General features: G+C 39.6%; 2 protein-coding genes across 2 annotated transcripts in view; both read left to right on the top strand.

Annotated features, from left to right (window-relative positions):
- Window positions 1-1,404: 1,404 nt before the first annotated feature.
- Window positions 1,405-16,498, top strand: LOC118330037 (neuroplastin-like). The gene is made up of 8 exons (XM_035664416.1): window positions 1,405-1,765; window positions 9,763-9,931; window positions 10,036-10,130; window positions 11,165-11,298; window positions 11,595-11,868; window positions 13,607-13,616; window positions 15,306-15,382; window positions 15,549-16,498. Exons 1-7 carry the CDS (start codon window positions 1,675-1,677, stop codon window positions 15,364-15,366), a joined length of 834 nt encoding a protein of 277 aa, XP_035520309.1. The 5' UTR covers window positions 1,405-1,674; the 3' UTR covers window positions 15,367-15,382; window positions 15,549-16,498.
- A 5,587-nt stretch (window positions 16,499-22,085) lies between these two features.
- LOC118330625 (potassium/sodium hyperpolarization-activated cyclic nucleotide-gated channel 3-like) overlaps window positions 22,086-26,573 on the top strand; it is a 14,488-nt gene continuing 10,000 nt past the window's right edge. The window contains exon 1 of the mRNA XM_035665249.1: window positions 22,086-22,741. Within this exon, the coding sequence (XP_035521142.1) occupies window positions 22,086-22,741 (656 nt within the window). The remainder of the gene's footprint in view (window positions 22,742-26,573) is intronic.

Genomic DNA, 26,573 nt, shown 5'->3' with positions numbered 1-26,573 from the left:
AAATAATGAGAATCCCACCTGAATCTTTATCATCAAACATTTTATTCCATACAATAAATGGCAGTAGTAAAATTGTCAGTAATTAATTGATTGACATAAGAAGTTGAATTAAATCCTAAGTGACTGTCAAAGTGGAGGATTTGATTGTTTCAGTAATGTGATCACATCTACGAGCTCTGCTGAAAACTCTATATGAAGACAGACAAGCTTTTGAAAAGCTAAACTGAGAACTCTGCTGTGTATTATTGCTTTTCACGTTCTCATAAAAAACAAAATCCTGACATTTTAATGCACCCTATTTTATGAGAATAAATGTTCTGACAAAACCACCAACTATAACATGATGTCTGCGTCTTGCAGCGTGTGGTGAGACGTTTCCTGTAACCTGTCTCCATACCACCCATCAGAGAAACTGAGCAACATGTGCAACTGCCAGCAGCACCAAACATTTACTGAGACTGCATAGGAAACTTTGACTCTTTGATTATAATAAGTTGTTTATCATTACATACATATGCATGTTGTTGCTATAAATTAGCAGACCAATTCAGACCTTATGGCAACCCAACTTTGGCCCACAGGCCTCCCTTTGGGCAGCCCTGGTTTAAGGCCCTTTACTGGCTCCTATAGGGAATAAGGTTACACTGTGTTGTAGGTGTGAGGCTGCCAATACTCTATATTAGTTCAAAGAGAAATAGGATTAAAAGTCTACTTAAGCCCCATGTCCTGTTGAGGTCAGGGCTTAGTCGGCCTGAGAAACTGCTTGACCCTCGGCACAATTTAAAGCCTAGTAGAGGTTTGTTAAGTAGGCTGGTTACTGGACACCATTTACAGTTGGATAGTCTGCATCAGTACCTGAGAAATACTTGTTCCTGATTGGTTGGCACTGGCAAAAACTGAACTAAATCTGAATCATTGCACTATTAAATTGCGCATAACACCAACAGCCGGCCTACTTAGTGGGAATTAAAGGTAATTTGGACAGTTTTTGAATTTCTGCCTTGTGTAAGCTTTAAAATAATAAATTGGAAGAAATGAGCCCAACACATGACACATTTCTGTCAACTGAAACTATCCATTTGAGGAGAAAAGAAAGTTACATCATATTCCAAGAACCCTATATGCGGGTGATTGGGAAGCCACATCTTCTCATTGATTTAGGCTCGTGTAAACATATTTATGTGTCCATCCTTATCAATTCAGCCTCCATTCTCCTATACTACATGAACGCTGGATCTTAAACATGGGTTCATCTGGCCATAACCTACTATCACAAGCGTCAAAGCCGGCTAAGAAAACAACAGCGTCCATCTTGTTCACTGTTTTCATAACATTTCTTGCTACACTTTATGACGGGACGTTGCGCGACGTGCGCGCTGCGCTCTGCGCTCCTCCAAGATCTCGCGGGATGTAAGATTAAACGGGTGGTTTTGAAAAAAAAGGTGGTTCCCTTGCTGCACCGGGCTGACAGCAGAAAGACGCACAGGTAGCCGGCAGTAGCGCTGAAGGATCTTGTTAGTCTACCTAGCGACGCTTCCCTCTCTTGCGTGACGGGATTGGAGAGTGCGCTCTGGAGGTGCGAGCCTCGGCGAATCCACCCCGCTCCATCATCATACTCCGCTCAGGTCACCTCGGCGCTCGCCTGTCGGCATTTTCCATCTCCAGTCTCCGAAGATGATACCTGGCAAACGAAGGGCTGCAGTCATGTCCTTCTCGGTGGCGATATTTGGAGCCCTGATGCTGCAGTCCGTCTCTTCCCAGAACGGTAGGACATGCGCTCTCCTTATGGAAAACAAGTGCCGGTGGTCTCACATCATGTGGGGAAAATGCGGGTTTTTAAGGAGGGATGTCGCTTGCATTTCTGCATTTGGGGCTTTTTTTTATTTAATGAATCATAACAAGACGTCTGTTATTAAAAAGATCGTTGACCATCGGGAATATCTCTCCAGCAGCCAAGTCTCATTAGATAATCCCTGAACGCAACACTGAAAGAAACCCATATTAATTGAATGAAGCGATGTCTTTGCCCCCTCCGAGCGTTTGAACATTCAGGGTCAATAAATCATTAATAAGCTCCAATCTGTATTCGTTGGGCTGAAGTGGGCCAAGCACAGGCCTGTGCGATGTCCCTAAAATGTCCTTTGAAGTGTGGAGCTGAATACATGAGCCGCTCAACCAGCAAGGACAAGTTCTGCTCATCTGCTTGTTGGGAGATCGGAAAAAGGTGGATAGGGAAATGGTGCCACACTGAAGTTCAAAATCTGTTGTGCTTTCCTTTAAAAGATGAGCACAAACACACACAATCAACATGCTGTCAGGCTTAGGTCTGCTCAGGTATGTTAGGATACAGCTCAGGAATTCAGCATTTAGGATCCAGCATCCCTTACTCCTCTCCTGCTGGGTGAGATATTTCTCTGCATCAGTCTCGGACGCCGTTGTAACAAAGCATATAGCACGCATGCAATTAGAGGTAGGACCTTTTAGAAGTGCGGCTTTGTAAATAGCATCAGTCCATTTTGCTGCATGCTTCTATTTTTAGAGCAGAGAGATGCTGCACTGGGAACCATGGCTTTAATGTCCTCTTGCAACAGTGAATCTGTTAACTCTTTGCTGAGATGTGCTGCACTGCAGAATGGCATTGATTTCTCTGCACGGTCCTACTTGCCCAAATGACCCTCTGCTCATAAATCTCATCCCCACCGTGCAGTTTAGAGCAGCGTAAAAACCCCCTCTGTCTCAGCTGAGTATTTCTAGGTGTATATTGTAAGTGTAGCTTGTGTGGCTTTGCGAGCGTTGTGTGAGAATGAGAGTGAGAATTTATTCAGCCCTGGCCTTCCCTAGAGTTGACCATGTGTAGGAATGCATTACACATCTCCTTCTATACTGCACACCCACTCGTAACATCTCTTCTTCAATCAGCCCTCCAGTAGATAAAGCTCACATTTCTGGTATTGCAAGTGTAATGGCTTTTTATCTGACATATGGCTGGAAAGTGGGCTATTTTCTCATCTCCTTCGCTTGTTTTCAAAGAGCCCAGAGAGGCAGGTTCATACTGTATATACAAAATCTGATTACTGTATTTTATTCCACAAGCATATTATTTTTCTTAATTCTGTGTACAGCCACATCACAGGAGCCATTTGGATCTGCTAATGACTGTTCCCAGTAAGGTTCCCTTAGGATGTGTGTTACATTGAAAAAAGTAGAGTGGCTTTTACCAAGCTGTTTTAATAGTATCATTCATACCATTTTTTGGAGGTAATTTCTCATACAGAAGGCACAGAAGGTCTGAATTAGTGAACTGGTCGGTGCAAATTTGTTGGATTTTGTTAAATCAACCAATAAATATTTGATCAGTTTTGGGTTAACTGCATAGAAATAGTGAAGGATTTACTCGAGCGTATTGCAAGTTTTAAATCAACTGATTAACATAAAGCTCATCATAACACATCATGAGCCTGCAATGATGAAGTCTGATCTGTGTAATTTGCAGTAAGGCTACAAATAGCTGAAACTATAGAATGTTAACTTAAATTTTAATCGAAATTGGTGCCATTTATTTTTCTCTCAGTTGACAAATTGATGAATCCACTAACAGATTCACTTCTAATTTGCATTTCTGTCATATTTAACATCAAAGACGTCCTAACTCGTGTTAGTGACTTTCTTTATAGCTCCGCTCTCTCTCTCATGCTCCCTGATACACTAGACAGTTAGAAATTACTTTTTAATTCAAGATATAAATTCAGTCGAGTATATTAATCTTAGTATTTTACATTAAAATCATATTTATATTCCTTTTAAACAATCGCTCTTATTTTCTGTAAATATCAGCACTGAAAATCACAATAATACCTTAAGGAAAATTTCTCCACATTCACTTTTGATTAATACATTTTCAATATCTAATTACACTAATTATACTGATCAGCATGCAAATACATGTAAATATATGCTTTCCGATACTTTTCTTCCCTGATCTCTTGTTGTTTCTGTCCACCAGGACTCTTCTTCTCCTTCGATAGAATATTCATTCAGCATCCAATTAGCTACTCAATATGTGTTGTGACAGTTTTTGGTACATTAACTGGGACAGTGGCCAGAATTGCTTCATATTACACTGGTTTAAATGGATTCACTGGAAGATAGAGAGAAAATATCTGCATGAAACACTCATGACTATTCGAGGCCATCTGTTGTCAGGTTATGCTGTTAGATTTTCAGTGAATAATGAACCAGAAATTAGCATCAATTTCATCTAAAGTCAGTCTCCAGTGATAATAAAAAGTGGAGTGATAAGGGTATTAACTTTCTTATCATTCTATTTGCTGGTTTAGGTACCATATTGACCTTAAATTTGCTTTAAATTTACAGTCACAGGATGTGGTAAAATGTGAGTCTGATTGGACAGAAGAGTCTGATTGGAGAGAAGTACTATACAAGCCTTGTAAATTATGATTCATTATTAGCACTTTCTATCTTGCTAAATACAGTATGTGACTCTAAAAGGCTCGTATTAAAATAACACCATAAAGTCACATTCAGAGCAGAACCAATTAGACGATTAATTGATCAGCAACTCTTTTTTTATGTTGGTTATCGAGATCAAACACAAACTATTCTCTGGTCCCAGCTTCTCCAGTGAGAAGATTCCTGCTTTCCTCTGTTTTATATCACCATAAACTGAATATTTTTCAGACCTGAAGATGTCACCTTGAGCTCTGAGAAACTGTGTTTTATATTATTTTCTGGCTTTTTTCAATAAAACGATAAAAATGGGAAGACAAATTTATTTATATCACAAAACCACCTACATGTAACTCACAGATTCAATGTAAAACATGATCATAGAGACACAAAACCAACACGATAAAACAAACAAAAAAAGCTCTTTACAGACATTTAATCTTTAAGAAAAATAAAAGATTGAATAAATGTATTCAAATCTGGAAGCTATGCTGATATAAAAATTAAATATCTTTGGGCTGTGACAAAACAAGCCATTATTTGGTGTCTCCTCATATCAAAAATTGATTGATAGATGAATTGATAAAGAATTAGTTGGTTGCAGCCCAACACATTCAAAAGTTAAGAATAAGAGAATAACTTTAGATCAATCAGAGTGATCTCCCACATGAGACGCACATAAACACATTCCCGAACTAAGCTTACATCAACTCGACCTGAGTGACGTCATTCAGACACGTACAGTACAGTGGCGTGCAGGGACAGCGCTACTGACTCAGCACTTTTTACATATCTAGGCTATCCGAGGTGGCAGGATCTGTCCTCAGCACTTCTGTTTTAGGAGCTGAGGTGTTGGTTTGAGTTCTCAGTCCCAGTCATGTTATTCACTGGTATTTATATACTCAATTGCCAGTTTATTAGGTCCACGTAGGTCAGTGTTTGTAATAGTTTTTACACTGCGTCCCACCTCAGAATGAATTAGGCTCTCCAAGTATCAATATTAAGATGCACTAGCATAGGCTAGACCTAGATAATTCATGCAGGTGAAAGGTATCTTTCTAATACGATTGTTTGTTGTTGACTGTTGTTGAATCTTGAACGGAACCGGTTCAAGAGCCAGAGCTCATTGGGTGGAAAAGGGGTACTTCTGGTCCACTCTTCTCTTCACAATATTTCCTATTTGGAGCCACGATTGATTGTTTTTGAACCATTAATTTTGTTGCAATCACATTTTAGCTCATAACTAGTCATGGATGTATCAGCGAGCTACATGTATAAGCTATGATTGTGTAGTATTTTAATTAAATAAAAAAAAAATGTACATTACATTTTGTAAAGAGATTCAACGCACGTACTCTCCGTGGTATTAGTACCATATTTTGAGAACCAGTGGCTGAGGTAAAAAAATAAATAATGCGGTTTAATAGGAAAGTCATGCAGTAAATCCTACTTTCATTAAGGTTATAATCAGTTGTTTTAGACAGGTATTGATTCAATTTTATGATCATTTTGGGGGCGGTAATTTATGTTTCTATTATTTTATCCACCTCATTTATATCAGTAAGGTTACAGTTCAACAGCAGCACAAACTGCAGCCTCAAATCAACACCTCACTAGAACAACTGATTATAGCCTTCATGAAGGTAGGATTTACAGGACTGTTGTATTGGATCAGTTTTAGCTATCTGTCCTTAAAAAACGGGCGACAGAGTCTATGCAGGAATCTATATGTGCCTACAGTAAATGTGCTGGCCTTGATGAACCGGTTGTGGGCTGTACAGCATGGTTATGATGTCAGCTTGACCAAAAACATGTGATTGTCTGTCTTGTGATGATCTGGTTGGCTGTCTCTTTCTCTTCCTACTTTGTTGCCGTAGAGTGCTTCTATGGAAACGGAGGGGGTCTATCACCATGCGCCCACACGCTCCCCAGAGACCCAGAGCCGCAGCTTCTATAAATCTCCTCTCAATCTCATGTGCTCTCCACAGAGCCTATAGACTATGCAGCCCCCCCGCCCCACCCCCTTACTCCTCTCTGTGCAGCCATGATCAATTGTTTCACTTTTATTGCATTCAGTTCACAGAGGGAGACGTTTCAATCTAGTAAAATCAACAGCATAGTTTGCCCGCTGTCTGTGTTCTTTTCTGAGGACTAATGATGTTTTCATTATGCTCCACAAGATGTACTGAAAATGACAAGGTCAGTTGGAGGACTTTTGGATGTGAGCGCCGTTCGGGCCAGACACAAATTTATATGATATCATTAATTGGGCAAAACCAAGTGAGAGCAGCCCTGCAAGGACGTCCCAGCAGAATTGAATTAAAGCTTCCCAGGAATAGCAGCAATAATGGCTTAGGCAGATCTGAGGTCGCCTCTGTCTTTCTCTCACTCTCTCTCTCTCTCTTACCGAAAATGTTTGTGTCACTGTTCCTGACAGAGAGGTTGATGTTTATTTCATTGTTTTGTATCTGATGATTTAATGTTGTAGATTTGTGTCTTATTCTTAGTTTTCTTAGTCTTCTGTGGTAGTAAATTGAATATCTTTGGGTTTTGAACTGGAAATAAAGCAATTTGAGTTTGCAGTCTGGTCTCTGGAAAATTGTGATGGACAATGGAAAATTAGTGACAGATAAGGAAGATAATAGTTAGCTTCAGTTGCGTATTGTACATCTTTTTTTCCCCTTAAATCATCAACAATCATCTTTGTTTCATTTGAAGATTATTTTATCTGTCTGTCTTTTTTGATTATTTCATATTATCTGTGTTTCTTTTCTAGTTACCTTTTTAATTTGTTATTTTCTTTTCTTTCTATCCTACACCTGTTTTCCTTTTTTTTTTTTATGCTATGCTGCCACCTAAACCTCCACCTCCACCACCAGCGGGCTTTGTGAAATCACCTCTTTCTGAGACTAAGCTCACGGGTGACACCTTTGAGTTGTACTGTGACGTGGTGGGGAACCCCACCCCAGAAATCCAGTGGTGGTACTCTGAGATCAACCGAGCAGATTCCTTCAGGCAGCTTTGGGACGGCGCCCGTAAGCGGCGGGTGTCCATCGGCACGGCCTATGGTGCCAACGCCGTGAGTGTGTTGGGTGTCTCCCGTCTCACGCTGGACGATGCTGGGACCTATGAGTGCAGAGCCAGCAATGACCCACGCCGTAACGACCTGCACCAAAATCCAGCCACCACCTGGATCCGTGCTCAGGCCACTATAATGGTGCTGCAGAGTGAGTGGTTAGTGTAGAAGAAAACACCAACCCACCCACCCCATTAGCAACCCAATTTAACAGTTCCTGTGTGATTCAACCTCCCTCAAACCTCTCCAGAGGACCACTAGCTTCCTCCGTAGGTGCCATCCTCCCCGGCAGACTCGGAAAATGAAGAAAAACACCATCAACTAGTCTCCATGTTCATTTACCAGCAGAGTTGAGTAGTATTTTACATTTTACTCATCCCTCGGTTCAGTACGTCCTTCAACCCACACCCTGTAGAGCCCACTCTCTATTTCCTCTGTATTTCACATTTCTTTCCCTTTGGCTCTCATCTTCTCATTTCCCTGAACTGAATGTCATATTATTTATTTTTTCTTTTGATTATTATTATTGTCGTTACCAGTTTTTATTTAAAAGTGTAAGTTTAATTATTTTGATACAGATTTTCCCTCAAACTATCCTGTTCCAAAATTTTAAATGCATAGATCCTAAGATGGAAACCAAAAAAGTGTGGGTGCTGAAACATTTCTGTAGCACAGAGTGTCAAAAAGTACAAAAATCTAACACCGAATGTCGGATCATGTTAGTAATCATGTATTCTTTGATCAGATAGTTCCAGATTATTAATCAAAATTGTACCATTTTAGACTATTTTCTGTAGACAGTAGTTGTACAGCTGATGGTGTTTAGGTTTAGTGAATATATTTACCAGTTGTGTGGTTTGACATCCTTTTGTTTATATTTAGTAAAGTAGGAAAAAAGTCATTTTGCTATCAATACCAAAGCTGTATATACAGTACGTGCTGACCAAAATTACAGTTTCAGCGTGTGACTACCCAGATTGAGAGGTTCACTGGTGTCTACATGTGCAAACAAGATGTAGATAATCAGGATTAAGCAAAATGTGACACTCTAATTAAGGTCTTCATGGTTTAAAAGCTAATCCAAGCCAGGATTATCAGTTGAATTTCAACCAGATAGAAATGTATGTTACTGTAGAGTTTCTGTGTTTTTATCGGACTCCTTTAGAGCTATTAAATATCTAAATTAAAGCTTATAGAGTTGTTGAATGGGTCTTCCTCCATCTAGAGTCATCCTCACTGGCTCCCACATTAGTACTTCTTTTATAAACGTGAATGCTGTAGGTTTATTTTAGAATAAAAAAAAATAAAAAATGATTGACCTATATTCCAGTCGTCTAGTAGAAATATCTGCATTTCAGTTGTATCCTGTACAGAAACAGGTTATACAGTTCTCCTCTGTAAATGTTCTAAATTCCTGTTTAATAAAATCCTTACTGTTGCTCAACATAGGAACACAGGGCCCGCCTAATGACACTGCAGGTTTACATCATGGCCGTCAGTTTTAATAGACCTTTTTCACAGCAGCCATTTTGGCATGGAATAGTAGGGCAATCACAGGTGTTACCAATAATACTAATTAAGGCTCCGTTCCATTCATGTCAAACAGAGTCAGAGTAGTGCTGTTGTGCATGCTGGCTCAAAAAATGCCTCTGCTGCACTAAATGGGACAGAACCTTAATTAGTATCACTGGTAACACCTGTGATTACTGGCGGCTGTGGAAAAGGACTCAGGGTCGTTTTTGGGAAGTCGTGTTTTTTGTGGTACGGTGGACAGGGCAGTAAAATGTTTCTATCTTTTAGCTCATGGTGATCATTATTGATGCATGTAACAGAAATTTAAACTCAGTTATTATATGCTTCTTAGGGAAATGCACCTTGGGAGCTGTAGTTGGCTTCTCTCCGTACATTTTTATGTACACAGGCTTGTACCTTGTACTTTTTATCAAAGAACCAGATATTTTCTAATGCAGCTGGTCATCTTTTGTACTGATGATTCAACCAAGAGAGTTTCATGTCTTCTACTTAAGGAACCCTGGATGCCCAAAATAATTCCTCCCACCCCGCAGCCCTATTCCTGTGCTATATTGTACAAAGTGTGGTTGGCTGAGGCGTCTGTCTGAACCCTTTGATCGTTGTTGTTTACATCTTCCAACACACCCTCACCCACGAGTCCAAGTAAACATCATTTCAGTCGTAGCTGATCTGTGTCTCTCTTATAGAGCCGTCAATCACCGCCTCCGACCACATCACGCTTCCTATAGAAGGCGACAGTTTCACACTGCAGTGCAACCTGACCAGCGCCCACAGTGTCCACCAGGAGAGCTTCTGGACGAAGAACGGAGAGGAGATCCTGGAAACACGCAGCACAAATAGGAACACTGAGTACAGGTAGGAGTCACGGCATAAGCTTGTGCAGCTTCTGTGTGTATGTGTGTGAATGCTAAACACAGAGTTTCATGTGGGTTCATGTGAGGCGTGTTTCTGCTCTGCAGGCGGAACAAACCAAGAGGAGACGATGCCGGAGTGTACATGTGTGTCTACACCTTCGAGTTGGCTCCTCCAGCCAACGCCACCATCGAAGTTAAATGTAGGTGTTGATTTGTGAGCTACAGGCTTCTTTTTCAGTTTCAAGGCCACATTAGAGATGTGACCAATAAAAATGGCCTGTGGCCTTGAGCGCTAGCAGCCCTGTCATGCGAGGACCTGTGATTTCAAACGGCTCTGCTGGCTGCTCAGGGGCAGCCGGCGCCCTTGACACCTCCATCTAACCAATGCCCGGCTCAGTGGCAGCAGATGGTGTCTTGTTTGTCTGATGGGAAGGGATTATGTCCCAACGGTAAAAATCTGGACAGCCTTTTCTGCTGTCACACAACGCTATAGAGGCAAATTGGATTTTGGGACTGTTTGCTTTTATTTTATGGGGCATTTCTATTCATCCGGGCAGAAAGAGGATTTATAGCCGCGAAGATTAATGATATATAGAATACACAAAATGATACAGGCTGCTTAATGTTACATTGGATCACATGTTCTTCTGAACTGACTTCCCCATATTTTACTCCCTGATCATGGCAACCTTCACTGGAATTACAACAAGATAGTATCTTATGTGTTATTTATTTTATTGTCAGTTTTTTGTTTTAATATTTCTCTGCTTGTTGCATATTGTTTGCTGCATTATTTAGTCCCTGCAGCTGTTTTAAGGCCAATTATACTTTATTTTAAACTTTGTGCAAAAGCACACTATAAACAACTATTATTGTTATTATTATTAATATTTTATTATCTGAACTCCATAAAGCAGCTGTTTATTGCGTGAAAAACGTATGCATTTATGCAGCTGTTTTCCGTAAGAATTGCTTCATAATATTGAAAAGATAGATGCAATAAAAAGAGTATTTATTACAAGTTTCTACTTTAAAATAAAAAGATGAAATTGACAAATTTAACAAAAAAAAAGTAAAAAAAAAAAAGTAACCCATTTATCATTTTCATGCGACTCACATGAGTATACGTACATTTATAAGTTACTGCACCCACAGTAGACCTGTAACACTTAGTTTTTGTGAATTCTGTTGAATGTATTTTAATAACAAATTGTTATTTTGGTATTTTGTTTAGCTGCTCCTGATATCACAGGCCACAAGCGTAGTGAGAACAAGAATGAGGGTCAGCGTGCAGTGCTGTACTGTAAGTCTGTGGGTTATCCTTACCCTGTCTGGACCTGGCGCATGTACGACAACGGCATTTATAAGGTACGTTATACATTATTTTAATAGATTTCTCTAAATGTAAATGATCCACAGGTGCTGCAGTTTGCTTCATTGGGATGCAGAAACATCGAAATGCACAGGGAAGTTACATTTAGTTTTGTGGCGTACTTAGATTCAAAAGTCCCCCCAATAATAACATAAGACGGATACTTTAACATATTGGAAGTGGAAAGATTACAATGTAATGTTTTAAGACCTCAAACTTCTTACCTAGAACATAAAAGCTAAACTGTCAGACTGTCCAACCCCCACATTATTTCTTTCCTCTTCTTCGATAGGACATTGACAACACAACCGGTCGCTTCTTCATCAACAGCAAAGACAACTACACCGAGCTCCACATTATCAACCTGGACATCAATTTAGATCCAGGCGAGTACCACTGCAATGCCACCAACATGATTGGCACCCGCGAGGAGAAGATCGTGCTGAGGGTTCGCAGCCACTTGGCCCCCTTATGGCCTCTCCTGGGGGTTTTGGCCGAGATCATCATCCTGGTTGTCATCATCGTTGTTTATGAGAAGCGTAAGAAGCCAGAAGATTTACAAGACGGTGAGTCACCAGCGGTGGTGTTTAGGATTGTTTCATATTATTTCACAGTTTTAATAAATCTGAGGACAAACTGGTTTTATTGTTCAGTTTTGACACAGATGTCTCCTGTGAATTTTCTGCAAAGTCTTTTTTTCATCCAAAAAAAAACCTGTCAGTGTGGCGTTGGGCAACGACGCGACCGTAAAAGGGAAGCGCTTTCTATTCGGGTGTCTGCTTAAGTCATTCCTTCACCATAGACACCGAACGAGCCACCTGACACTGTGCTGTGCCTGCATTCAATAATTCAGTCTGGCAAGGTTGACCCAATAGGCAGACACTGTTGCAGGAGGTCGTACCTTGTTGGGACAATTTAATGCATTTAATATTCATGAGAAATATGATACTGCAGTGTTGCGGAGGTGGACAGTTTCAATTATTAATGGCTTTCCAGGGACTTTGTGCCGTCCCCAAGCTGCTGCAAGCTTAACCACAAGACACTCAGTTAGTCAACAACCTGCGTATGCCATCCTGGGATTCTCTAATACTACGGAGTACTTCAAGAGTTTAGCTATATCATAAATAATGCATTAATGGTATTTGGGTGACCTTTTCCTCTTAAAACAGAATTTTGATGTTGCCACATGCTGATTAGTTACAACGTGCAGCAAATGACTGACAGCTCATAACTATCAATGACACTTTACAGGAATATATTGTCATTATGGTTCATTACATAGTCAGAAATGGACTGTTGAGTTTAAATCACGTTGAGAAGCCTCACAGTCTTACAAAATGGATGTAGATTGCGTGAGTCATAGAGCTAATTCTTTCATGAAATGTTAATAATTCATGTTTTTCTTGCATTTCTTTAAATAAGGTTAGCTTCCAACCTGTTGAGTATTTTAACAGATTTTTGTAATATCTCCCATCCTCCCCTTTCCCCATATTGCACAACCTAAACCATGTTTGTGGTAAGTGTGAGACTTTGCATGCTTCATGAATTTCAATAAGCATTCAGCCTCATCTTCTTCCAGCTCACAGCCCAGTACACTGTTCTGTTTAGCTTCCTCATTAGTGTCAAGTGCAGCTAAATAATTTTTTTTTTAGTTTTTAAGATTGTTTTTTATTTTTTTATTTTTCAGAAACAGCAACTTCACATTTTTGCATCAAACTCATTATTACTGCAGCAGTGAAATGGCATGTGAGTCACTGTAAGGAACTGAAAATATTTTGTACTGTCACTATTTAACACTGCGTCAGTGACTCCACTAGAGGGCTGGTATTGATGCTGCTTCTAACTAATCTCTTTTAGGGAACAGCTGCTCTTTGAGAGCGCTGCCTGTCTATGCATGACAACAGTATTTTCTTTCATTTTTTATGTGAATTTTGCCTGAATGTAAGTGTTCTCACTTGCTCATGCGTTTCTTAATGTGGTGTTTGTGCTGGATTTAACTGCATTCTGTGTGTTTGTGAGTGACCTCATGAGGTGGGTTTTCTGCGGCATGACAGCCTATTGTTTACTATTTTATTACTTCATCTAAGCTTCGTTTTCATCCCATAACACACATACATCACATAGTGTACATCTGAAACATAAAGATTCTCAAAAACCTCAGTGCTAAGTTGCACCATGTGTCAGTCACAGCTACTGTTACATGTTGCTATTCTTTATTCATCGTGTGCAACTTCCTTGCGATTTTTTTATTTTTTGGTCTTCATTTCTCCATATTTTCCCTTGTTGCATCAGATGATGACCCAGCTGGACCCGTGTAAGTATTTAACATTTTACCTTCCATACCCTATCTCTTTTTAGCTTAGTAATGTGTGTTTTTTAAAGTAGCTTATCATGATGTCTCCACTCCTGACTCCTTTAGAGCTCAGTGTACTCCCCAAATCTGGGTCACAGACAACTGCGAGCATCACGTGATGGTGCTTTGCTGCATTCATACATTACAAGGAAAATTTTTTAAAGTCAAGTGAACAGTCGGTGACATTTCCAAGTTACCATCTGAACTTTCCTGATTACGGAAGCCCAGACTATGATGCTCTGAGTCTTAAAAAGGCCATGTTTTACTTTGCGTCCCTCTATTATCAGGCATAAACCGTATAAACATTTAATAAATTATTTATAATGCACTATAGTGAAGTTCTAATCAGTAGTAAGTGTTTTATTCATCTATTTGGTAACAAATGTAATTCCTCCTGTGAGCACCTGTAAGGGGAGGTTGGTATATAAAAAGAAAATGAATGGCAATATAATAAAACACAGTTATAATTATATAAAATATGTCCTAATAGGACAATTTATAATTGTTGATAATATATATGTTAATAATCACTTAAGAATGTAATTATAGCTGTTTAATTTATTTATTTAATGTTTGTATAGTGTTTAGAAACGCTAAATGGGGCGGCTTAAAATAACGTGTTATACCTTTTAAAGGTTAATAATAGAGATAATATAAGCCTGTATTGATTCCCAGAGGGGAGATTCATTTCAATGACAAAAGAACAGAAAATAAGTAGCCTACAGATAGAGGAAATTAAAAATAATTAATAAGAAGTATATAAAACAATAATAGAAATAAAAACAGAAAGTATACAAGAGAAAGTTTATATTTTATTTCTCTTTTTTTAATATATATATCACTTTTATTGCTAAATAATCCTAAGAATTGTTTAAAGGTCCAGTGTGTAACATTGAGGAGGAGAAATTGAATATAATATTCATAGTTATGTTTTGATTAGTGTATAATCATCTGAATATAAGATTTGTGTTTTTATTACCTTAGAATGAGCTGTTTTTATCTACAGGCGCTGTGGTTCTCCTTCCATAGAGTCCACCATGTTGAACTGCCATGTTTCTACAGTGGCCCAGAACAGTCAAACCAAACACTGGCTCTAGATAGGGTTTCACAGTCACTGCGTTTCTCCTACACACTTCACAGTCCGTTCTCATTTCATCAAATACAGATGCGAGCTGTGTTCAGTTAGCTGCAGTCGGCAACTTCCCTGCTAGATGCCACTAAATCCTACACACTGGTCCTTTTAAGAGCTGTAACTAGACCCGGCTTTGGTTACTTCTCCACTGTGAAAAATGTTAGTGTGCACCAGAGCTGCAAGTATTGTTTTCATTATTGATTAAAGGGTCATTCCACAAATTACCATGATGTCAAAATCAGTGTAGTGTCCTATTTAATTTACCATTTAGTCTTTTTTTTCTTAATTGCATCAGTATTCTATAAAATGTCAGAAATTACTTAAATTCCCATCACTGGTTGGCAGAAGAAGATGACTCAAAATGATCAGCGACCAAATGTAATTTATAAAAACGTGAAAAGACAGAGATAGACAATTTTTAGTGTTTTTATTTGATAAATGATTTAATAGTTATTAGAATTCCTGTCATCTTTTACTTGAGGTGTGAACTAACTGTCCTTTTTTACTCCTTGCTAAAGGAAAACTAATTCAACCAACAACCATAAAGACAAGAACCTCCGCCAGAGGAACACCAACTAAGCAGCCTGTCTACTGAGTAAGTCTTAAATTATTAAAAGGAAGCCTGATTAATAATATGCATTACACGCCTGTGGCCACAGATTACCAGATGAGCCACCATATGAAATTATCTCTGAAAGCTCTTGTCAACCAAAATAAGACTACTGTCAGACTAATGAGTTGAATTTTCTCTTTGTTTACAGGTTTCATTACACATGTATTAACCGTATGAAGGTAAATAAGAAGGGAATCCATACCCGTTGTTTATAGGATTTATCCACCATTAAAAGTATGGTTGTGGAGGAGTTAAGTGAGGCATGCCTTATGATTTTGTTGTGTGAGGGTGCGAGGGCAGGAGGTACTCAAACCAATATGGAATTAACATTATAACCATTGTTGCTGCATGCAGTTGTTGACGTTTATGATTTTTCCCTCTTATCCACTAATTTAAATATTTTTACTAAAATAATGCATGCAAGATGCTGACCTTCTGTTTGAAGGCAGAAAGGTTTTTTTTTTTTCCTTTTCTCTGAGAGTGGCTTCATGTAGATAACCTGTGTATTCTAGAGGAAAAACAATACTCTGCAATGTAAAAGAAAATGCCACCATAATCTGGTATGACAGTTGTGTATAGTTTTATCATCCTGCTGCATACCATTTTCTAAGTTTCATCATTTTATCAGACTATTACATTCTAAGGGCTTTGCAATGTCCCTCTAAATTTGATTAAGGTTTACTTTACTGTATGTACTGTATGTGTTAAATCACTATAACTATGTATCAGATCAGCATTAATATAAAGACTTCATATTATACGATGCACTTAAATGTTGAGAATAATGAAATACTGTATAAACCTACTTTAGGAGATCTGTACTAATCATTCTAAATGATTGTTTTATAATTATGTGTATTGTACAGCATGGCTATTATCCTATGCAATTATTATCCATATCAATATATTGAAAATCATTGCAGCTTTTGATTTCTCTGTGACAAAGCTTTAAACTAGTAGGATCACCGTAGAGCGTTGATGGCATACTACACAGCTGCATGAATACTCTACAGCTGACGTGGGAGGAGGTGAAAGAAGCCCACGTCAGGACTGACACATGTGAAGCAATTGCAAGATCCCGACTCATTTTTAAGAATAAACATCTCAAAAAAGAAAGCGTGTCTGTTGAGTTGTTTTTTATTTAATGTAAAGACACACCAGACATTCAGTTGTACCACTCAGGATGTAAACAGTCTGTCCCATCATGGAAATGCAGAAAAATAAAAGCATATGGAGAACATCGCCATCTAGTGAGATTTTAAGTGACTCACAGCAGACTCATTGAACATGATGAATTTCAGACATCAGAGGAACAAAGACCAGCAAACAGTGATTAAAGATTCTCCACTGGTGCACAAAAATCTTTTAAGACTCAAGACTTGTAGAAAGAATATATATGTTGTTGTGGTTTCTTTTTAACATCTGGCCTGACATAACTGCTGAAAACAGTCTTCGAAGTAAATTTGGGTTCGTTTACAGTGTTTTTTTTTTTCAATCAATGAGCACTGTCTCTGTCAAATAAGCTAATGAAATAAAAAATAAAATAAGATACTCTAAAACTAGACCCTTCAGATTCAAGAGTAATGCTGTTTTTAAGCACACATCTGATGTATTAATGTAGATGTGAAAAGATGGAAAATATGACATTAAAAACCCCCGTGTTATATTCTAGGAACACAATTTAAAAAAGTAAGTTAGGTATTTATGTATAAACTTTACAGCAAGTATTAATATATACCTTATTTGTTAATTGCAGTTTAAGTGTGTCCTATTTAAGGCACTAGCCAGGCACCATACATATGAAGCCAAAGATCACATGGCCTTCATTAAGAATATGTGTCTTGTGCTATGTATTTGCTTTGGCTTGTTCTATCAGCACAGAAATGTATTTTTACTTATCTAACGAGTCAAAGTGTTGAAGGGGGATGATAATGGATGTGGGGAAGTGTTATGGTGGCTATTTGTGTTCATGAAGTGTCCTCGGTGGAGCTTTAAGAAAACTTCCTTGTTAGGTTGCTGAAAAATACTGTAGTACCAAATTCTAATATAATTATATATACTTCTTTTGATTATAGACCACACTCAGTTCTTGTGATTTATTTATGGAGAACTAAAGATTTGAACAGACTACAAGTGTCTCTGTTATCCTTGACTGGATGCCTGTGGTGACTGTAAATATCTGTGAACCAGACTTAAGGTTTCCTAGTTCTCCACCAAAATTATGTTCCTGGTATTGTGGGGAAGGATTTTAAATTGTATATCCATATAGAATTTGCACATTATATTATTTTAATTGCCAGTTTTGCAAAATGTGGAAAAAGAAAATATCCAAAACTTTCTTTGTGTCAAGTAAAATTTTTAATTGGGAGTTGCACTGGGAGACTTTATACTCTTGGTTGGTTTTAATTACTTGCTGCAGAGTCCTCCTGTCCTGGGTCATGCACATCCCGTGTCAGTTTGTAATGTTTCCAGTCAGAATGCTTTCCTTCACTTCTTTTTAAAAGTTATCAAGAACTTGGCTCAGGATTTTGCTTTCTTAGCTTTGAGAAATACAGTGATGGAAATGTGACATGGTCATGACAGGTTCTCTGGGATGTTGATTCCCAGGAACCTAAAACTGTTCACCTGCTCAACCTCAGTTCAACTGATGTAAACAGGAGTGTGTGTCTTGGCTTCTTTTTTCCTGAAATCAACAACAACCTCGGTTTTGCTGACATTGAGTAGTAGGTTGTTTTCTGTGTACCACTCTATAAGATCGTTGATTTCCTCCTCATATGAAGTCTCGTTTGAAATCTGGCTGATGATGGTGCTGTCATCTGCAAACTTGAACAGGAGGGGGCTGAGTACACAACCCTGAGGCGCTCCGCTGTTGAGCACTAGAGTGGAGGAGGTGTTACTTCCAATCTGAACTGTCTGGGTTTATGAGGAAACTAGTTGTTGATTATGGCACTCAGGCCCAGAGTGCTGGGTTTACCAATCAGTATAATGGGGTAGATTGAGTTGAATGCTGAGCTGAAATCAACAAACGGTATTCTGACGTAGGTGTTGTTTTCCTCAAGGTGTGTGAAGACTGAGTGGAGGGCAGTGGAGATGGTGTCCTCTGTGGAACTATTGGTACTGAAGAGATGTCATTCTTTATGCCAGTTTCTCAAAGCACATCACTTAATTTAGTTTAGAGTAGATACTGCAGACCACTGGATGATGGTGGCTGTCTTGAAGCAGGTGGGAACACTCTCCTGTGACAGTGATTGTTAAAAATGTCAGCAATGACATCAACTAGCTCACTGGTACATGTTTTTAGTGCACGGGCAGGGATGTTATCAGGCCCAGCAGCTTTAGTCATATTCACTCTCAGCAGGATTCTTCTCACATCCACTGTAGATACTGTCATCGGTGGATCCTCTGGAAGCAGAGTCGACTTTACAGCTGACTCTTTGTTGAGGAAATCAAAAAAGGCATACAATGTTTAGCTCGACTGGTTGCCTGGCCTCACACATGATGGGGGCACTCCTGCTTTTGTGGCCTGTGACGTTTTGGATCGTCTGCCACATTTATATGCATGTGGAATTTAGATAAAACTGTTCTAAGATTAAAATCACCAACAACAATAAAAACACCACCATGTTTTGCCTGTGACTGCTGAGGACCTCATACAGTTCCTGTAGTGCATTTCTTGAATTTGCGTCTGGAGCAGCAACAACAACAGCAAACACACTGGTGAAGTCTCTGGGCCAATGATATGGACGACATCTTAACAATAAGAATTTTACATCTGGTGAACATTGTCCAACCACTGACTGCGTTTGAGCATGAAGAATCACTGACACAGAGTCTGCCTCCTGTCTTCTTACCGGGTCTTGTGTTTTGTCACTGTATAAAACCTCTCAGTGAATTGACCAGCACCGCACCATACAGCCTCTAAATTAACCATAATGTTGTATCACCTCTTTTTTAACACTAAGAGCTAGTTGTGCCTAATAAACTGGCAACTGGGTGTGTTTTTCCTCTGGGTTATTCTGAAACAGTATGCTGCAGCACTTTCAGCATATTATGTGGAAAATTGCAGTAGTACAGCAAAGGGGGGCGCTATTTTATTGTGCCTGCTGGCTGGTAGCATCAGTGGACAGGTCTCATTGTTGGGCTTTCAGCCACATTTCCATAACTGTTGCTAGCTGGAGAGGAATGGAATATTGTAATGTGTTTTCATACCTTTTCAACTTAATTGTCTGGACCTGATTCCTAGAAGGTAATACTGTGTCCTGGATTAATGTGTCATTGGGATTCAGACTATAATAAAACATTTCTAGAGCAAAGAGACATCTGTGACTTTGTGAACCCTGAAAAAAAAAAACAGAACACAACTTTTGGCAAAAATGATTTGTAGTTCTGTCTGTGTGGATTAATGTCTCATTCAAGTAGCGAAGTTTAAATAAATCTGATGGACTAGTTTTTAAACAGGCCAGTGTATTATATTTAATAACAAATTTAGTGGGTATATTCAAACTTTGTTGGAGAGGTTAATATATAATTTTTTTTTTCTTCTAAGTTAACACAGTAGCTTTCCTTTGGACTTTTTTTTTTTACCTCCTGTGTTTCAAGTTGTCTGTTCTTGTCAAACAACATCTTTTTGACATGGTACCCAACACTGTGCAAACCGTTATAGGGTGATGGTCCGGCTGCTGAGAATGTGTATGTGTGTGTCTTTAGGTCATGACAGGAGAAAAATTGGCACACAGAACAGTTTCAAAATAATTATTTTAACATAACATCTTGAGAAAGACCAAATGTGGCCAAACGTCAGTAATAACATCTTATGTGGTCATTAAATTCAGCCAAAGCCACATATACAGTATATTTCTGTCAAAGTTACAGGGGATACAAACTACATGAACAGGGAGCTTAACCTACAAGGTTTTGCTGCCTGCAAACATAATGAGAGTGATAACTGGTAAGTATTAAAATAAGACATAAAGAGTGTGAAATCCTCATCTGGGCAGTTCGTGACCAAGAAATCTTTAGAGACACAAATAACAAGCAGCAATAAAGAAAACTGAATAACCTGCAGACAGATACATACATTTATATTGAAAAAAGTCCCTTTTTTTGTACTGTACAGAGCATTATATAGATAGATAGATAGAGCATTATACCATATGAAATTGCGATGGTTTAGATCAGTTTATTGAAGTTTGCATTGAATCGACAGTAACACAACCAGCTGTCAACAACCTTTCACCAAATGAATTTGCCGTGTTGGTCTTTGCCGGCAAACTGTTCAATCGCTTTTCTATATGACTGAAAATGTCTTCTCCAGGGAATGAAACATTGCACGCACTATTAGTGTGTATTAATCTGCCATAATACAGGGAACAGGAGGCCAAACATGTTGTAGCTCAATATAATACCATCGCGGTAAGTGATGAAGGTTCAGACAAATCCACAATAAGGAAAGAACATTATTCACATTGACTTCTCTCGTGGTGTTCAAGCTGTGGGTTCAAGGCCAAATTGGAAATGTTAGTCTCTCTAGGGGACCGGAGGGAGGAGGTCTGTTGGCTTGGAGAGGTGATAAATTACAGCACGCTGAGAGTTTTCACTGGTTTGTTTATTGTTATCTGTTGTGCTTCGTATGAGGATTTGGTACACTTAATAAAACCCATATCTCTAATGCAGAGTCCTACATATAATGTAAATGCACACTTTACTTGAAGCGTTCAGTGAACTGTCATAAGACCTTAAGAAAGACAGTTTTTATTCATTTTGCGTAACTAAAAAACAAGATGATGGGCATAAAATTTCATAATTTTTTAATGCAAAATTATATAACAATTATAAGAAATTCTGACACTAGAAAAAAACAAGTCTTATAATCCATTACGCTTCGTTAAATAGGACGTAAATACTGTTCATAGGCTGCAGATACAAGCTTCACAGAAAGTGTGCGTCTAGATTCCGACAGCAAGACACACTATTGCAATATTCTTTTTTCTGGCAGATCGACACATAGCCTATTCGCACGGTGATGTGCCCAAATATTTAGATTGTCGCTTTCTCTCAACTAGTGAACTATCAAATCCAAGGCTGGACCCGATCCTTGAATCATCCCCTCCAGTTGTCCTGGCAGGGCGGGGTGAGCACATGTGCCATTCCGGCTCCTATGGCAACCCAATAGATTATAGCTCCGCCAATATTCACGTTATTAGAAGGCGTGAGGCTGATGGATCAGTGATGTCAGCGCTCTTTGAATGCCGCTACCAGCTGCGTGCATGTGTGTCATCACCTTGCACTGACAGAAAGCTCAGATATTTTGGGGAGGTGGAGATCATGCTTTGTCATTGAGGAGCTCAGCAGCAGCATTCTCCCACTCCGGCACGTCCGACGCTCAGCATGCTGCATCCTGATGCGCTCTCGTCTGCACGCTGTGGGTTTACCTGGATTTACACGCATTTCCCGTTTACCGCCTTTACATGACCGTCGGAGCGAAGCGGACCCGTATTGTTGACGCATCTCAATGCTTGGACCTGGGGAAAGAGGCACATCCCAAGTGTCAAATAAGATACAACCTGTCCTGCGGATGCGCCGTCACTGTTTTGCCTCCAGTGGCACCCCAAGTGCATGAGATTCATGATTCATCCCTCTGTTTTCACGGGCTATCCTTAAAGCGCATCTGTTCTCCTTCTTCAAAATGGAAAGATTCCAGTCTTCCATGCGCAAACGGCTCTACAGCTTGCCGCAAAACATTGGGCAAAAACCCTTCGTGATTGACGAAGGAGACAGCGGCGACAAGGACACTAAGAGGAAAAGTATTCGCCTAAAACATTTGTCCTCTCCGTCTCCTGCAAGCAGTTGCAAGAGCATTGAGGAGGCCAGGAGCGAAGACTTGGAAAGGGACGTTATTGTGAAGACCAACTTAAACGGGGACTGTCGCTTATTTAGGGGCAGCATCTCTTCCATCACCGGGCGGCATCCTCCCGGGTCAGATCCAGCGGAGCAGCGGCGCCTCATCCCCGAGGCTGATGCCGGTGTCAGCGAGAGTTTCCCCGGTCAGCACGGTCCGGGGGCCCAGCAGCGGGCAGCGGGTGGTCTGAGTGGCGCAACCGAACAAGCAGCTATGTTTGACCAGTCAAGTTTAATCAAGTTGGAGGGTAGCGAGCAAATAATACCTGAGGACGAGCGGCTGTACCAAGCCGGCTTCATGCACCGGCAGTTTGGGGCGATGCTCCAACCGGGAGTCAACAAGTTCTCCCTGCGGATGTTGGGGAGTGAGAGGGCCGTGGAGCATGAGAGGGAACGAGTAAAGTCTGCTGGCTTCTGGATAATCCACCCGTACAGTGATTTTAGGTAATTTGTGTGCAGCAAACCCTTTCTTTAGCAGTGGTGTCTTAGAGGAAAGTGCAGCAGTGATCCTGCCACACATTTTAAGCTTGTGTGATCTTTTTTCTTATTTTTTTGAATAAAAGCTTAATCTTGATGGGACGTAAAATTCCATCAAATACAATAAGTTTACTATTAATGACACATACTTATCCCCTATATAACACAAGTGTTTTCTTTTATCACTGTGGTGATGTTATGATAACAATGTGATAATCAGGAGTGTGTGCAGAATATCATAAACTGAATGTGCCTCAGTAATCCATACACACCTCGAATAGATAAATGGCTTCATTTCTGAAAATTAACCATTTCTAAAGACTTAACCACTCATGCTGTACAGACTTAGAGTGTGATGTATCATAAAGGAATTGACTGGTATACAAAATCCTCTTATAAACACAAGTACAGCCAAATTATATCAGGACATAAATCCCTCTTTTGTTTGGCCCAGAGAAGTGTGTGTGTGTGTGTGTGTGTGTGTGTGTGTGTTTCGTTCACACAAGAAAAGGCTATATAGTAATCTAACCAATCAATTTTCTGTACAGTTTTATAAATTAAATTTCTGCACCAAACTAAGCCAACCTGTAATTCCTTAATTTTTAGCAGCCATGCTGTGCCATGCATACGTGCACGTTCCACATTACATTGCATGCTGCATACAAACCAGCATTGTGTTCATCACCGCCATCAAGGGATTTTCATGACATTTAACCTTGAGGCTCACTGTCATCATATTTTCACCGGCCAGTTGTACGCCAATGTGTGTCCCTGCAGTTTTTTTCCACTCATCTGAATTACACTTTTTTTTTTTTTTATCATTTAGCGAGGGCAATGGATTACAGTGCAGCAGGGGCTTGGAAATGGGGTAATCAAAATAGGGTAACATGACCATTCAAGATATTAGAAGCACACATCAGTGGAGATTATTACAGTACAATTAGTCTAATGGAGCAGAGACAGTGTGGACAGGGGAGGGGACACACCGCAAAACACTGAACACAGAGAGAGAGAGAGAGAGAGAGAGAGAGATTGAAATGAAAATGATGTTGTGAGGAATCAGGACACCCAGATGTTAACTGTGTATAGTGTCATTACTTCATGCACGCCCCCCCTTGGGTCACACTTAGAGCAGGAGCAGGTTCTTTGTGTGGGCCTCTAAAGGTGAACACTGTTTCCTGCAAATCCCATTTCAAGTTACCATTAAAGAGTATTTGGGTCATTTTTAGCTTACTGATGAATCCAATCCTAATCCGGCAAACATTCAACTTCACCCCCTGATTCCTGTGACAGTTGAGTGCTGACATACTGTGTGTTTCCATGACCACTGTGCATCATCTCAGTACAGTGTAATGCATGTATCTTCTCCTTGTTTCTTTTATAGACACAGTCTCCCTGTCGTCTATATCATAATTAACTGCTGTCTATCATTAAAGCGTTCCGTGGATGCAGCGGCAGACATACTGAACTGGCACACTGCGTAAATATGGTTAATATGATTGCTGGTGGGCCTGAGCCACAGTACAGGTGTGTGTTAAGCCACTGAGCTGCATGCAGGCTGTTGTGCTTCAGCTGCGCTCTGGCAGCAAGAGATAAGTATCTCTAGTACAAATGTGATCCCTTTTTCAGCTGTCCTGATTGATCTAAGCTCCTTTCACCATTTTAAGCCTTTTTGTGTTCACTTTGCTTGTAACTCCCCTCTCTTTGTGCTCCCATGCTCTTTAACGTAGTTTGCACTCTGACCCAAATAATGCAAGATTCCGCTTTGGACCAGTAGAGGTCCAGATATCCCGCAACTGTCAGCTGTATTTTGCCTGTAACACCAGATTACACCAGCAAGTTGTCTGATCTTCGTGGGCTGAATGCTGCGTGCACAGTCAGCTGATGAGAGAACAGGATGGTCTGCAGGGTACGGCGGTAATGCACTGTCCCCTGCAGACCTTTCTTTTTTGTGGTCCAGCTGTTCCAGTGTTCTGTAGCACGGTGACGTGTGCAGAGCAGTAATGCTAACGACTCAACATCTGGCTGATGGAGCTGACTTCTGGAGATGACATGGATTCCCAGGAGATAACGGTGGATTTAGCTAGAGAGGGGAAGTGCAATTAGGACCAGTGTGTCAGCACAGAGACAACAGGCAGATGAAGAGAGGAATGCAAATGCTTTGTTTGGCAGAGAACAACAGAAAGCTGATTAGAACAAATGGCCACCGTGTCCTCGCTGGTTCCCTCTTTTCATGATGTTCTCTTGTGAAGGTTTGGTGTAAGTAAGTTAAGTGTGTGGTATACCCTGCTCACATCTCTACTGTTGGACCCTCATTTCACATTGCCCTGAACACAGTATAGCTTCCCGTGACTCTTAGCTGTTTCTTAATGGATTTTATTTGCAGCATTTATAGACATCATAATCACATACTACCCACATTTAGTCAAATACTCCTCTTCTTCTCTGAGGCAATCATGGACTGAAGTTTTAAATTAAGGCTGTTGACAAGATGAAGAGGCGTCTGACCAATCAGTGCTTTTGAAAATGTTGCCATTCCTGTGATTTAAGGTTTCTTCTCGTGAGTATCAAGCATTTAACTCATACAGTGCAGTTACTGTGCGCTGCCTCACATGCCACTAGTACCCTTAAGTGGTGTAATGCATGCACCCTCGTAGGTCTTCGTCTTTGTAGGTGTGTAAGGCTGCTGTTGGATCGATCAGTGGTTAATTAGGTCTCTGAAATGGATCGGACATGCAATCACATGCATGCATGCTTTCCCATCTCACACGCACTCAAGACGGTAATTGGTTAAAAAACACTCTCCATATCTTGGCTGGCCTTTGTGTAGCCGAGCTGTATCTATGTGTACATGCTTCCTGTGATACATCATACTGCAGTGATCATTTTAAAGCAGTCCGCAAAATAAAGGGAATAAAGACATGTGACAACTAACCATATCCATGATATAGTAAACAGAGCGATTGAAACAAACAACTTGACTTTATATTTAGCTTGTTTGTTATAATTTGCCAGATTTGATAATAAAGCTCTGAAATTTAATGTATTATATACGTATTTTCAAATACTTCACGATGTGGGGACATTACTGTAAAGAAAAACTAAAAGCAGCTTTTTTTCATGCAATTACAGATGAAAGTCAACCTTCTGCTGATACTTGAGGATTTAGTTAGTTGTGAAAATCAATATGTCCTCATGAGTAATTCAGATGAATTCCAATAACCCATTTTCCTTTCCGTCCCTGTGGCCAGAAGCCCAGTATTGAACTGAATTAGAGAACCATCGTTGTTTCATCATTGTGTTGCTTTGTTTATGCTCAAGCAGTTTGTTTTCATTGCTTCTGCTCATTTGAACATAAATCTACTTGATTTAGAGTTACAGTGTGCGACTGCAATTAATTTCTATTTGAAGTTCCTTCATGTCCAGAACTGCTTTGAATATGCAGCACATATTTATTATGCACATAGACATGCACACGCAGTCTTCTGGGTGAACAAAATCGGTGTCTATTCATAATCTATTCCTGTTTCTCTCAGATTTTTTATTTTCTCTTGTACTTGTAGAAACAGCCTAAACAGTTCAAACTACAGATAATCAGTCTTTTTACTTTAAGGATTAAGGACAATTTTCTTTATTGGTTTATCTGCTGATTATCTTGATTAATTGATTTGTTAATTGATGTTTCAAAATGGTAAAAAAAACAACAACCTTAAAATCTACCAGAGCCCAATGTAATCTACTCAAACTGCTTTTTTTAGACCAGAACTCCAGTATATTCAGTTTACTATAATATGACAAA

The sequence above is a fragment of the Morone saxatilis genome, unplaced genomic scaffold (assembly GCF_004916995.1).
Source record: "Morone saxatilis isolate NCDOM2014 unplaced genomic scaffold, NCSU_SB_2.0 Contig2, whole genome shotgun sequence".
NCBI lineage: Eukaryota > Metazoa > Chordata > Actinopteri > Moronidae > Morone > Morone saxatilis.
The sequence above is the reverse complement of the archived record's forward strand: the minus strand, read 5'-3'. Positions and strand labels throughout refer to the sequence as shown.

Excerpts from the sequence above, each read along its gene's own strand:
- LOC118330037 (XM_035664416.1), top strand. The coding sequence starts at position 1,675 with ATGATACCTGGCAAACGAAGGGCTGCAGTCATGTCCTTCTCGGTGGCG. Across the intron at positions 9,932-10,035 it reads AATAGGAACACTGAGTACAG|GCGGAACAAACCAAGAGGAG; the intron begins GTAGGAGTCACG and ends TCTGCTCTGCAG. Across the intron at positions 10,131-11,164 it reads CGCCACCATCGAAGTTAAAT|CTGCTCCTGATATCACAGGC; the intron begins GTAGGTGTTGAT and ends TATTTTGTTTAG.